The sequence below is a fragment of the Sinocyclocheilus rhinocerous genome, unplaced genomic scaffold (genome assembly GCF_001515625.1).
Source record: "Sinocyclocheilus rhinocerous isolate Xijiao unplaced genomic scaffold, SAMN03320098_v1.1 scaffold950, whole genome shotgun sequence".
Classification (NCBI taxonomy): Eukaryota; Metazoa; Chordata; class Actinopteri; order Cypriniformes; family Cyprinidae; genus Sinocyclocheilus; species Sinocyclocheilus rhinocerous.
In genome coordinates, this window is record NW_015637169.1 from 34,971 (window position 1) to 47,991 (window position 13,021).

Consider the following 13,021-nt stretch of genomic DNA (forward strand, 5'->3'; position numbering starts at 1 on the left):
CGGTTACTAACGTAACCTCGGTTCCCTGAGATACGGGAACGAGTACTGCGTCTGCTAGACGCATATGGGAAAAAAGTATTTTTCTCAAAGTATTTGGTTTGTGCAGTGTATTAAAAACGAACCAATGACTAGGCAGCGGAGCTGCACGAGCCTATGGCGACGAAGCCCGCCAAAGCCAGCCAAAGCACGAGCTCTTGACAAAATTGACCCTGAGTCCCAGACACTCCAGGTGGCTGAGGAGGAGGGTCCTGTGTGATATTAATTCTGCCTCTGACTGGGCCAGAACGAGCCAGTCGTCGAGGTAATTGAGAATGCGGATTCCCATCTGTCTCAGAGGGGCGAGAGGCACGTCCATGCACTTCGTAAAAGTGCGGGGGGCCAGGGACAGCCAGGGGAGAGAGCGAGGCACGCGGGAACTGGGCCGACGTGGGCTCGCTCGCAGCCGGTCGCTCGACCCCTCTGCCCCGTTGTTTTTTCCTCACAGGTCCCTGGGAGGAAGAAAACGGGAGGGCACGAGGGGCGGAGTCGCTCTCTGAAAAGAAAGCGATCCGTGAGCGGAGAGAGGCGAGACTGAAGCTCTCGCAGTGGGAACAAATAGCTCCCGTGAGCGCAGCTTCCGCATGGGATTTCCCCAAGCAGGAAACGCACTCGGTGTGGCCGTCATCAGCGTGCAGGGGAGACCCCGCACGAACCGCAGTAACGGTGCGGCATTTGCAACAACGCCAAGCTCTTTTAGTAAGCTCTTTTAGAATCGCCGGATGGCGGCAGGGGACTCCAGTCACACTATCCTTCAGAAATCATTCTGATATTCTAATAATAATAATTTAAAAAGGTTTCTTGAGCAGCAAATCAGTATATTAGAATACTTTCTGAAGGATGTGACACTGAAGACTGGAGTAATGATGATGAAAATTCAGCTTTGATCACAGCAATCATTTTAAAATATATTCAAATAGAAAGCAGTTATTTTAAATAGTAAAAATATTTCACATTACTGCTTTTGCTGTACTTTGGATCAAATAAATGCAGGCTTGGTGAGCAGAAGAGACTTCTTTATAAAACATTAAAAATCTTACTGTTCAAAAACTGTTGACTGGTAGGTTGTATAGATTACAGAAATGTTATATTGTAATGTTTTATATATATATATAGATATATAATTTTTTTTTTTTTTTTTTTTATATATATAGGCCTATATATAGCATTTCTGTCCCCCTCACTGCTGAAATGATGGCTACGCCCCTGGTCTAGCAGACGCAATACGAGTGTAGTATCGAAAGGGAACTAATTCATACAGGTTTGAAACAACTCGAGGGTGAGTAAATGATAACAGACTTTTCTTTTTGGGTGAACTATCCTGACTCTTTTACTGGGGCACAATGCATAAATAGAAAAAAAAGCATGTAATGAAACTTTAGTGTGTTTGAATTATTTAAAACATGAAGGATGATTCAAATACCAGCTGAAGCGAAAATATCCCGCGTATCCTTTTCAGTCATGCACGCCCCCTTCTCGTGCTTCTCCGCCCACTTTCTCTCTTCTTGCAGTCGGACGATAATTCAGAATACGCCGCTGTATCCGAAGAGTTTGAGGTAACTACCAAGCTAATGCTTATTGCTGTTAATGAGTAGTATTTGAATGTGTTTATTTCAAGACAACCTGTTTTCCAGTGACGCTGACTGGCGATTTCTGTTATCTTGTTTACTTCTAAAAGATCGAGTGCTTGAGATCTTTTTTAAAAATAGTATTGTTTGAAGCTTGTAGTGCTGATTTTGAAACAAAATGCAACTACAGAAGCGTCCTGAGAGGACACATATCTAGGCTACCTACATTACGTGAATGTTTCGAATCTTTTTTCCATTGTTCCACTGCCTTTCTGTTGTTTTTCTATTATGTAAACACGTGCTACAGGAACGTCGACGCGTCGTCGTTTGCAGCGTCAAAACGCTGTGCTCAAGTTAAAAGTTGTTACATTTTTTAAAACGCGCCTGGAGAACCTCCAAGGGTGCATCAAAGGCCTGAAAATTGACTTTTTTCTTTAAAGAGTTCTCATGGTCTTAGAAATGCTGCATACATATACTAAAAGTGTAAATCACAAAATTACTGGATAAGAGTGGGAACCCTGAAGAACATTTTGCTGTTACAACTTATGAAATCCCATTTTAATTATTTTAACTGTAAGTTGTTTTAATCTATGCATAGTCCTAGTTTATTTATTTATTTAGATGTTTATGACAGTGAATGTTTATCAAAGGCATCTGCATATAAGCAATTTAATAGAAGATCTGCATGAATTTACCTGAACTGTATACATTCAAATTAATTAATGATATGTATTTTGTTTTCATATGTGTAATCCATTTAGGCTCACTCTCACATATTCACATTTCAAGTGATTATATTTGCAACATTATACTTTTACAATACAAAGAGCACAAAAAAAATCATTGAATAAATGCTTATCGTGCCATAGGAGATGGATGGAGAATTATTTACCGATTCAGAGCAGAATTGGGCCAGCACATCTGAATCTGACTGGATGAGCGAGAAGGGAAAAGGGAAAGGAAAACAAGGGGGGAAAAGAAAGATGAATCAACAAAACCGTAGCAAGAAGAAAATAGCCAGAAGTAAAAACTCTAGCCTTCCAGGTAAGCATAAAACGATACCTAGAATAAATATTTTTTATATATTGTTCATGTTTTTAATAAGATTCTAAAACCACGTCAAGACAGTTGGCAGCATTGACACCATTTATGAAGTAAGCTGAGGTTCATTAGCAGATCCAATATTACATAACATTTGCCCCTTATAGACCTGAAGAAGATGAATGCTGAATCAGTTATGAAGCAGACTAAGCCAGAATGTGAACTGAAGGAAAACTGCTCAGAAACTGATTTTAATGACGATGACAGAAGGAGAATGAAAGAAAAAATGAAAATGCAAAGATGCTTCAAGCAGAGTAACAACAAGAGGCCATTTTCCCACCAAATATCCAGTGTAAACAGCCAGACCAAGAATAAAAATGACACGGGTAACTAATGCTTTAATACTTTAGTTTTGTTTTCTTCCCAATAATGTCAAACATCTCCTAGACATTTTTTGTTGTTGTTGTTTTATTCTGAAGAGTAATTTTGTACTGTTTTTGTATGATTTTATCCTGAGAAAATATTCTATATTCTATTCTATATGGTTTTTTTTTTAGGGGTAGACGTAACAGATGTCTTTCAAGAAGTCAGAAATAAGAAACAGCTGGCTGTTCGTTGTGGAAAAATGGCAGGTTGTCTGTACAGAATAAAATATGACAATGGTAAGTTTTGGGAGGACAAAAATAATTATTAATTGTATTTATTTTTCACATTGTGAGACAGAAATTAAATTGCAGATGCAGTTTTTAAAGTCAGATTGAAATTAGATTTAACTAATGTAGAGTCACTTAATAAATAAATACACACACACACTACATGTACAAAAGTATTGGGACACTTCACCATTACACTTTGACTTTAATTACATTATTAGTTAGTTGGTCCCCCCTTTGCAGTTATAACAGCTTCAGCTATATCAGAACAACTTTACTGGCAAGGATTTCCACAAAATTTTTGAGTTTTTCTGTGGGAATTTTTGCCCATCCAGTGGAGCAATTGTTAGGTCATTTCATTTCATTTATTTTATTTAATCAGGGACAATGAACATTAATAGTACACAAAATATGTCAAATGCGCCAGATTTAGCCAACACTGGCTAATTTTCATCCATAGTCCCTTTTGGCAGGTTGATGTTAAGGACAGGAAGAAAATATAAACAAAGAATATTAATACACCAAATTAAGAACGAGGAGAAAATATGAAAACAGAAGGAAAAAATAAACTAAGAATATTGAAACACAAAATTACACACTACCATACCATATCCATAAATCACTATAAATGATCACAATTTTGATGGGTCAATAACCATATTTTCAGCTTTTTCTGTTACTTAGTTACTTTTTATGGAAAGTAATGCGTTACGTTACTTTCGCGTTACTTTTTAAATCTGGACAGGGCTTGCTTGTTTGTTTTTAAAATAAAAAAGTTATATTTTTGGCAAATATAAAAGCCTTTTCACACCAAAAGTGAAATGAATAAGCCTCAGGCTGAAGGGAAAGTAAATTTACGTCCGTACAGTAGAATGCAGAAGAAGAGTAATGCATTACTTTACTAGTTACTTGAAAAAAGTAATCTGACTCGCGTTGCTTGTAATGCGTTACCCCCAACACTGCCGACATGTCTATACATCCTGTTATCTGATCTATGTAATCCTTAAAATCAGGTGGAGCAAAACCATTTAAGATCTTAAAAATAAGTACCAAATCAGCAAATTGAATCAAATGTTCCCAACTTAAAATAGAAAACTTAGAAAACAAATGCACAAAATCCTGATTACTCTGCAACTCTCCAGCGAGGTAATCACCCTTCACTTGTTGAGGTGTACCATCCGTAGTAAGTGCCACCGGTGCATTCAAATGAGGTATAGTCGGTCCTGGATTTAGATGTACAATCTCCCGAGAGTAGTACCAGAGTCAACAGGATATATGCAAACATATTCCATCTTTCTTCGATCTGTTTGACGTTCTTTCCTTGTCGTTTTATTCACAGTTTTTGTCAATTTGCCCCTACATGCACATTATAAATTATAAAATGTATAATCCGTCTTTGGTATGGCGTTGATGTGATCAGTCTCTTCCTCCACATGGACGGCTCTGATGTATCATGACACGGCCGCGTCAGGATTATCAGTAGTGCGGCAATGTAGATTACTGTAACCATCCACTGAGACTTTAACATACAGTATATTGTTTATAACTATTTTGATATTCCGTGCTATTTAGCTGATAGTACTTCAAATTCAAGTACTACCCTCCGCCATCTTGGATCTTCTTCATCAGGCACTGATGTTGGACAAGAAGGCCTGGCCTCACAATCTCCGTTACAGTTCATCCCAAAGGTGATGTTGAGGTCAGGGCTACATATGTGCGGGCCATTCAAGTTCTTCCACACCAAACTCATCCATGTTTTTATGGACCTTGCTTTGTGCACTTCGGCACAGTCAAGCCTGGTTTATACTCGCACGAGGGCAAAGGTGTGCTTGGACAAAAAGACGTCATCGTGGAGTGTGTGGCTGTGTGCGTTGAGTGAGTGAGACCCCATTTCACGTGGCGGTGTGCACTGTATTTTTTGTAACTTTGCGCACGGCTCCGCTTCTGAAGATGCACAGCTTCAGGGCGACTCTAACCAAACAGGCACATCTTCACTGGCATCTTTATGAATCGGAAGAAACATGAAGTGGAACAGAAACAGGAAACAGAAAAGAGCCTACCTCAAACTGTTCCCACTAAGTTGGAAGCATAGCATTGTGCAAAATGTTTTGGTACAGTATGCTGAAGCATTAAGTTTCCCTTCACTGGAAATAAGGGGTCTAGGCTAAATGCTGGAAAACAACCCCATGTTTATGCACAACGCTCCTCAGCACATTATCCCTCTTCTACTGAACTTGCAGTTGGGCAAGGTATCCACTAAACCCAGACTCACTCATCAGACTGCCAAACAGAGAAGTGTGATTCCTCACTCCGCAGAACAGGTTTCCTCTGCTCCAGAGTCCAGTGGTGGTGTGCTTTACACCACTCTATCCAACTCTTAGCATTGTACTTGATGATGTGAGGCTTGCATGCAGCTGCTCACCTATGCAAATCCATTCCATAAGCTCCTGCCACAGTTTTTCTGCTGATATTAATACCAGTGGAAGTTTGGAACTCTTCAGTTATGGAATCAACAGAGTGTTGGCGACTTGTATACACCATGATCCTCAGCACTTGACAACCCCGCTCTGTGACTTTAGATGGTCTTTGCTTCGTGCTGCTGCTCCTAAATGCTTCACTTACAGTTGCCAGTGGAATATCTAGCAGGGATGCAATTTCACAAACTGGCTTATTGCAAAGGTGGCATCCTATCACAGTACCACACTTGAATGCACTGAGCTTTTAAGAACCACCCATTTTTTTCACAGATGTTTGTAAATGCATGGCTAAGTGCCAAAGTGTCTCTTTCCCTCTGTCCGTTTTAATAAACCAGAATTTATTATTTAAAATATGTGCACTCTATTTATATGTTCTGTATAATGTTTCTCTGTCTTCAGGAGAGAAGTGTGTTTCATGTAAAGGGAAATGGTTTACGCCCAGACAGTTTGAGGAGTTTGGAGGAAAAGGGCATCACAAGAAGTGGAAGGGTAGCATCTATTACAAGCCATCAAATGGTCGTCAACAAGTTAAATTACTGAAACTCATACAAGTATGTATTCAGCTAGTGTGAAATCTGAGTTTATTTGACATTTTTATAAGCATATGTGAACTTCATCTTATTTAAATGAACTTTCCTTTTTCTCCTAGAATGGGTGTCTTTCAGAGTTTGGACAACTGAGGGAGTCAGTTAGACAGGTATTTAGTATATATAGTACCAATGCATAAGTTATAAGCCCATAGGCCATAAAACATACATGATATTCATATGTTGTAGTTCAGCCTCACAACAATGATTGTATTCTGTGGGTTATGAATCAACTTTAATATTTTTTACTTAGTTTTTTGGCTTTATAGATTACTTTTGAAAATTATCCATTAAGTTACTAATATCATGCTGAGATGTTTTAAAATCACTACCACTGTATTTTACCATAGATGACACAGACAGAGAGAGATGGTGCAAACGCAGTGCAAAATGTAACAAGAAGGAGTGAATTAATTAACTCCTTAAAAGGTTTTCCAGAGTCCTGGAAAAGACTGTTTTCCAAGACTGGAAATACCTGTGTGTGGAATTGAAGAGAAAACAATCCAGCCGGGTGAGTTTGAATCAACATTTTAATTTCAGATTTATTAGTTAGTGATCTCTGTCTCACTATCACACCATCTAGAGTTTATTACCTGTTCTTTAGTTCTCTGATCCCCACCATACTTCCATGAGGTTGTTTTGCACATATTAAGCCAGGTTGCTTAGTCTAGATTGCCAAAGAGCTTTATCTCTCATTGTTAGTGTTTCTGTTTTTTATGTGGTCATCTACAATGACCCTAAAAAGGTTTATGGTTGTTTTCTACCACATACAGACAGTTCTTCAGATGAGTCTGTATCTGTTGCTGAGAGAGTCAAAATGGTGAGATGTTTATTTATTGATCAATTGTAAATTATTAGTTTAATTATTGCTGCATGTGTATTATCCTATTGTGGAGGGTTGAGTTTAGCATATGATGTATCACAATATATTTTTAAGGGATATAAATGGAAATATATAAATTTATATTATTATTATTATTGACAAGATGTCATAACTCACATGACAAATTCTGCTCACATTCTGAGGGAGTCGTTATATAAAAATAACTAAATATATAAAATTAATCCAAATAACTAACTTTATCTTTCACTTTTTCCCTCAGTTACTGAAATATACCCAATTACTGTGCCCAAATATCCTTCATTAACAAATGAAGCATTGCTTTAATCTTATCCTTTTTTTTGGCACAGAACAGGAGAGAATCTGTGATTTTAGCTGAAACTGTCAGTAAAAAGATGACAGAACCGGTAGAATCTACTGCCAGTGCTGGAGGTTAGTGTGCTCTTTTATTTTCTGTCATGTTATTTCTCTTATTTTGAACTTTATGGGTTTGCCATACCATATTTTTATTAGACTATCTTTGGTCACTTTCATATCTCTTGTTTTTGCTTCTCATTAAAGTAAGATTATTTATAGTTGAACAGTAACCTCTGAGCAACCTTTGAAAACTCTTACCAGTGTCTATTACTGAGTGGTACTAATATTTCTTTATTTCCATTGGGTTTTACAATTTCAGACTTTGTCTAATCTCTTATCTCTTTGTCCTTCCCCAAACTAAGATTCATCTGCACCTCCCACTGATGCTACAGAACCTGCAGTATCTCCTGTCGTAGAGGCCAATCAGACCACAGATGAAGCAGCAGCAGCAGCTCAGCTGAACTTCAGTGATTCACCTGCTGAATGGCAGAATCCTGTTGTTTCTGAAGAGACTGAGAAGACAGGCCAGATGCAGCTATTTGAATTTCTGGCAAACCAGTTTAATACCATCAACAACACCCTAAAATCAATTGATTTGTCTTTGAAGAAGCTGGTAGAAAAACAGTCACAAAACACACTGCCTCAATACATCAGTCTAACTCCTGCTGTTATTGAAAATCCCCAGATTCACTCCTCAGTCAAGGAGGAGCAAATCACGGAAGTTTTAAATCACTGAAGTAGACTAAACTTTGACACTGAACAAACTAGGGGTAATACTGAGAAAGCAGAACTGTGATCTGAGAGGTTATGATTAAAAATATATATCTTTACTAGATAATTATTACACAAGTTTGGTTTTAATGTGCAATAGCCAAGAAAATTAACATCTTTTGGTAAAGTCTTTTGCTGTTTTTTTGGCACATGTTTAAAATGTGAAAATCTCAATTTTATTTCATTTCAGTTTTTTTTGTCACATTTTCCAGAAACAAAACAGCATTGAGGTTTCAATCCACTTCATGCAGTTAAAATAATTTATAAAATATAACAGTCATCATAAAGCCATGAAAAATGTTGTCTCTGGGTCAGGTTATTAACTGGCAAATGTACCTATAATCACTTTTGATCACTCATAATCAGCTTTATTAATTAGATCTCATTGCAATGTCTAAAAGATGATAATATCCTGGGACCCTACATAGAATAAGTGGTTTGGAGGATGGATGGATAGGATATTTCTTATCTGAGGATTGCTGTACAACTACTATTTTTCCATTGCAGCAGGCATTGTTTTTCTCAATATGGGATGCAGGTGGCAGTGTTGTACAGAACCTCTGCTTTTCTGTTATTCTTTATAGACCTTTCACTGACAGTGTCCAGGTACCTTAAAAGTAAGATGTGTCATTTCTGTGATTGCAAAAATAAAATAGTTTTAAACAGTCCGACCACACTTTCTGATCTGCTCTGACAAACAGGTAGCCCGTCTAAACATACGCCATTGGATTATACATACCTTCTGTTTAAAAAAAAACAACAATACAGAGCCAGATATTTACACTGTTTTGGAAATTGCCCTAAAATGGGTTATTTATAGCTAGTTGTCTTTACATACTATGTTTCAAGTCATTTTAAATAGTGAAGTAGAAGGTTTGCATCTTTTACGTGTTGTCAATCGGCCTGCAAGTGCAATTGGAGAAACTAGCCCTCATGTGTGAACTTAATTTTACTCTTCCTCATCAGATTTACATCAACTTATTTGTATAACAGTATTTATCCAATAGTAGGAACATACCATACTAACTAGCTAAGTAAAATATCTTGTGGAGAAGTGCTGGTTTAAAAGGGTGGCGTGACATAATTTGTGTTTGTATTAAGTGAATCAAACCACATTTAATTTACTTAACAATATGGTTTTAATTCATTCTCTTTGTCCTTCTCCAAACAAAAGTTGCACTACAGTTTGTGCTTGCAAAGATAATTTGACTGTATACGTTTTTAAAAAAAAAAATTTTGTTTAGTCATTTTGCTTCCATATTGTAAAGTACAGTAAGATATCACGTGTTTTTGTTTTAGAAATATATTGTATCATAAAATACGCCCCGTTGCAAAAACGTTTGAATGCAGATCAGAATGAATATATTAGAATAAAATAAACATTACCTTATTATAATAGTGTACATGTATTATGTGCAAATATCTGTCATTCCCACTGAAGTCTCATCAGTAGGTCACGCATGCGCGCGCTGATAGCTCCGAAGTAACCCTGGAACAGAAGCTGCTCCGGAGCAGGTTATGTTCAGAGAAATGCTATGGCTACTTAAATACCCTAAAAGGTACGTTTTTGGAACCGAAAGCCTTACCTTAAACATAAGCAGCCAGGTATGTCACATAACCTGCTTTATGTTAAATATATATTATGTGTGTGTTAATTTAATTATATGTATTAGTTTTATATTAATGTTCATTTAATTATTTTTAAAAGTAAGTTTTATGTGTGGATTGATGTTACAATTGAAGTGACTCATCAGGAATGCAGAGTTACTATAAGAAGACAGGTGTGGTTAGGTGAAAAACAGATGTTAGGTGAACGTGTATGCTAATATAGCAAAATGTTTGTATTGCATCTGTCTGAGAGGCTCTAATCCGATCTCTTTTTCTGAATATTTCAATACTTTTTCATTTCCAGTTTCTTTTCTTTTATGCAAAGACAAACAAACTTGTCCAAGGAGCAAGTGTCAGTTGTGTTTCTGTGTCTTCAGAGTGTTGTGATAGACGTTACTTCTGGAACACCAGAGTAGAGAATCCAGTCTGACTGGCAGTGTTTCATTTAGTTTCTCTTTAGTGTAGTGGTAGTTTGAAGTGCAGCCAGGTTAATTTCTGTGTTTTACCGGTAAGGTCATCTTTTCCTTCCATTAATTATGCACAGAGATATATATTTTATGACATAGTGAATGTTTATGATGAAAGGCATTTGTGCACATGGTCCTCTCTTAACAGTTTAATAGGAAAATTGCATGGATTTACCTGAATGGTGTAAACTGAAAGAATCATTCATTCTGTTCACAAGTGTGTATCTATTTCGCATCATGCAACCAATTCTGAATATCCACAACTAAATGATGACTGTGCTTTAGATACCCACGGGAGATGGATGGTAAATCATCTATAGATTCAGAGCAGGATTTGGACAGCTCTTCAGGATCTGACTGGATGGGTGAAATGGAAAAAAGTAAAGGAAAACAAGGAGGAAAAAGAAAGATTAGGGAACAAGATGGCAAGGAGAAAGGATCATATTCCAACAAGAAGAAAAAAGCTAGAAGTAAAAGCAGTCCAGGTAAGCATGGGTGGAGCATATACAAAAAAAAAAACTTCAGACAATCAAAGTGTTTTTTTTATAATTCTAAAGACTACATTAAAGCACATCTTTGGCATTTTTATTTAAATAAAGGTGAAGTTGAGGTTAATTTAGCAGAGAATTAAATGTTGACATTTAATGCTGAATTAAATTTTGTATCTTGTGTATGAAAGGGGTGTGATGTGTGTAAAAAACATAAATAAAAAACCAAGGGAAGAACAGGGAAAAATCAATACAAGTCTGATAGCTTGTAATTACAGAATCCTTTCCTTTTTAATGCCTAGACCTGGACGAAATCTTTCAGGAGGCCAGAAATAAGACAAAACTGACTGTCCGTTGTGGAAAAATGACTGGTCTTTTATGCAAAAAAAGGTATGAGAATGGTAAGTTTTGAGATTAAGAAAAATTTTTCTCTCATTGTCAGAAAGAAATTTAAATGCAAATTTAGTTTTAGAAAGACATGTACTGTTTTAATTATATGCTCCCTATTCATATGTTCTTTATGATGTTTCTCTGTCTTAAGGAGAGAAGTGTATTTCATGTAAAGGGAAATGGTTTACGCCCAGTATGTTTGAGGAGCTTGGAGGAAAGGGGAGTAACAAGAAGTGGAAGAGTAGCATCTATTACAAGCCATCAAATGGCCTTCAACAAGTGCAATTAGAGAAACTCATACAGGTATGTACTGTGTGCAGATGGTGTAAGGCTTGAATTTTATTTTATATTTTTCTACATTTTACTGGTCCTCATATGATTTAAGTAAATCTAATTATAATGTAAGTTATTTATCCATCTTAGAATAGGTGTCTGCCACAGTATGGATATCTGAGGAAGTCATCTAGACAGGTATTTCAACTACTGCAAATTAATTAGCAAACGCACAAGCCACAAAACATAAACAATATTCATGTGTTTCATATTAAGCATGAAAATATTGATTCTAATCTATTCGGTACTTGGTTTTCTTTTTAAAGATTCATTTTAACATTAGTATACCGTTGATTAATCATTATGCAAAATTACTCAGATATGTTCATGTTTTTTTTATTTATAGTTGACACAGACAGATAGATGTGGTGCAGACTCATCATCTCAGCAAAATGTGACAAGAAGGAAGACACCTAACCATACAAAACGTAAGAAAATAGCGTCTTTATTACCTCTTTAAGAGGTCTTTGTTCAGTTGAACATATATAGGCTGACTTCTTTACAGGCAAAACATTTAAACATAAAAAAAATTACAATTGGGACTTTTCTACCATTAGATTTCACTGGCAGTAAGGAAAACAATCAAAGAAATAATAATGAAATACCTGTGTGTGGAAATGAAGAGGACACAGTGCCGAAGGGCAGGCCTGGATTAAGAACACATAGGGCCCTGGGGCTATAGCAAACCAAAGTGCCCCACTTCATAGTAGCCTATCTTGGTGCCACAACATTTTCTACAACAGGAATAATTCGTTTTTTAAATTTTTTTTTTTATCAAATCTCCAACATACAGAGATACAATGTGTATGCACACTAAATATTCCATGCTACAACACATTAAAAGAATAAATACATTAACACCAGATATATGAAGTCAAAGCAAACAGGTTTCCAGAAGCAGCAACAACTTTTGAGCATATACAGCTCCCTTAAGGAGTTTAGTTTAAATAGTTTTATTATTAGAAGGTCTTCTTTCTAGCCCTAGAAGAGGAGAATCATCAGGGCTGGACTGGTGCTAAAATTCAGCCCATCTGGCCCACACAGTCCCCCATAAATGTTTTGCTGGAGTTAGGGCAATTGGAATAAATTATTTATTAATAAATAACGGACGAAAACAAATGATATTTTTGAATACCTAAAATGCATTTAACAATATTGATATTTCATTATATTGCAGGCTCTTAATTATTGAATTCATATTTTTCTGCAATTAAAGTTTATTAGAACTATTAAATTGTCCTTTATAGTTGCCCTAATGAAAAGCTAATTCTTGAATCCAGAGTTAACTATAGTATTAGTAAACCTTTATAAAATGGACGTATTGCCTTTATTTGAACCAATATTCAATAGGCTATAAGTATCCTATAACAATTTTCGTGACATTAATAATAAATATCATTAATG

The 13,021-nt window shown here is 36.4% G+C and overlaps 1 protein-coding gene across 1 annotated transcript in view; it reads left to right on the top strand.

Annotated features, from left to right (window-relative positions):
* Positions 1-1,491: 1,491 nt before the first annotated feature.
* LOC107748801 (nuclear autoantigen Sp-100-like) overlaps positions 1,492-13,021 on the top strand; it is an 18,627-nt gene continuing 7,097 nt past the window's right edge. Inside the window, exons 1-7 of the mRNA XM_016563762.1 lie at positions 1,492-1,592; positions 2,474-2,648; positions 2,813-3,031; positions 3,203-3,307; positions 11,436-11,587; positions 11,708-11,755; positions 11,964-12,045. Coding sequence (XP_016419248.1) covers positions 2,477-2,648; positions 2,813-3,031; positions 3,203-3,307; positions 11,436-11,587; positions 11,708-11,755; positions 11,964-12,045 — 778 coding nt within the window. The 5' untranslated portion in view covers positions 1,492-1,592; positions 2,474-2,476. The remainder of the gene's footprint in view (positions 1,593-2,473; positions 2,649-2,812; positions 3,032-3,202; positions 3,308-11,435; positions 11,588-11,707; positions 11,756-11,963; positions 12,046-13,021) is intronic.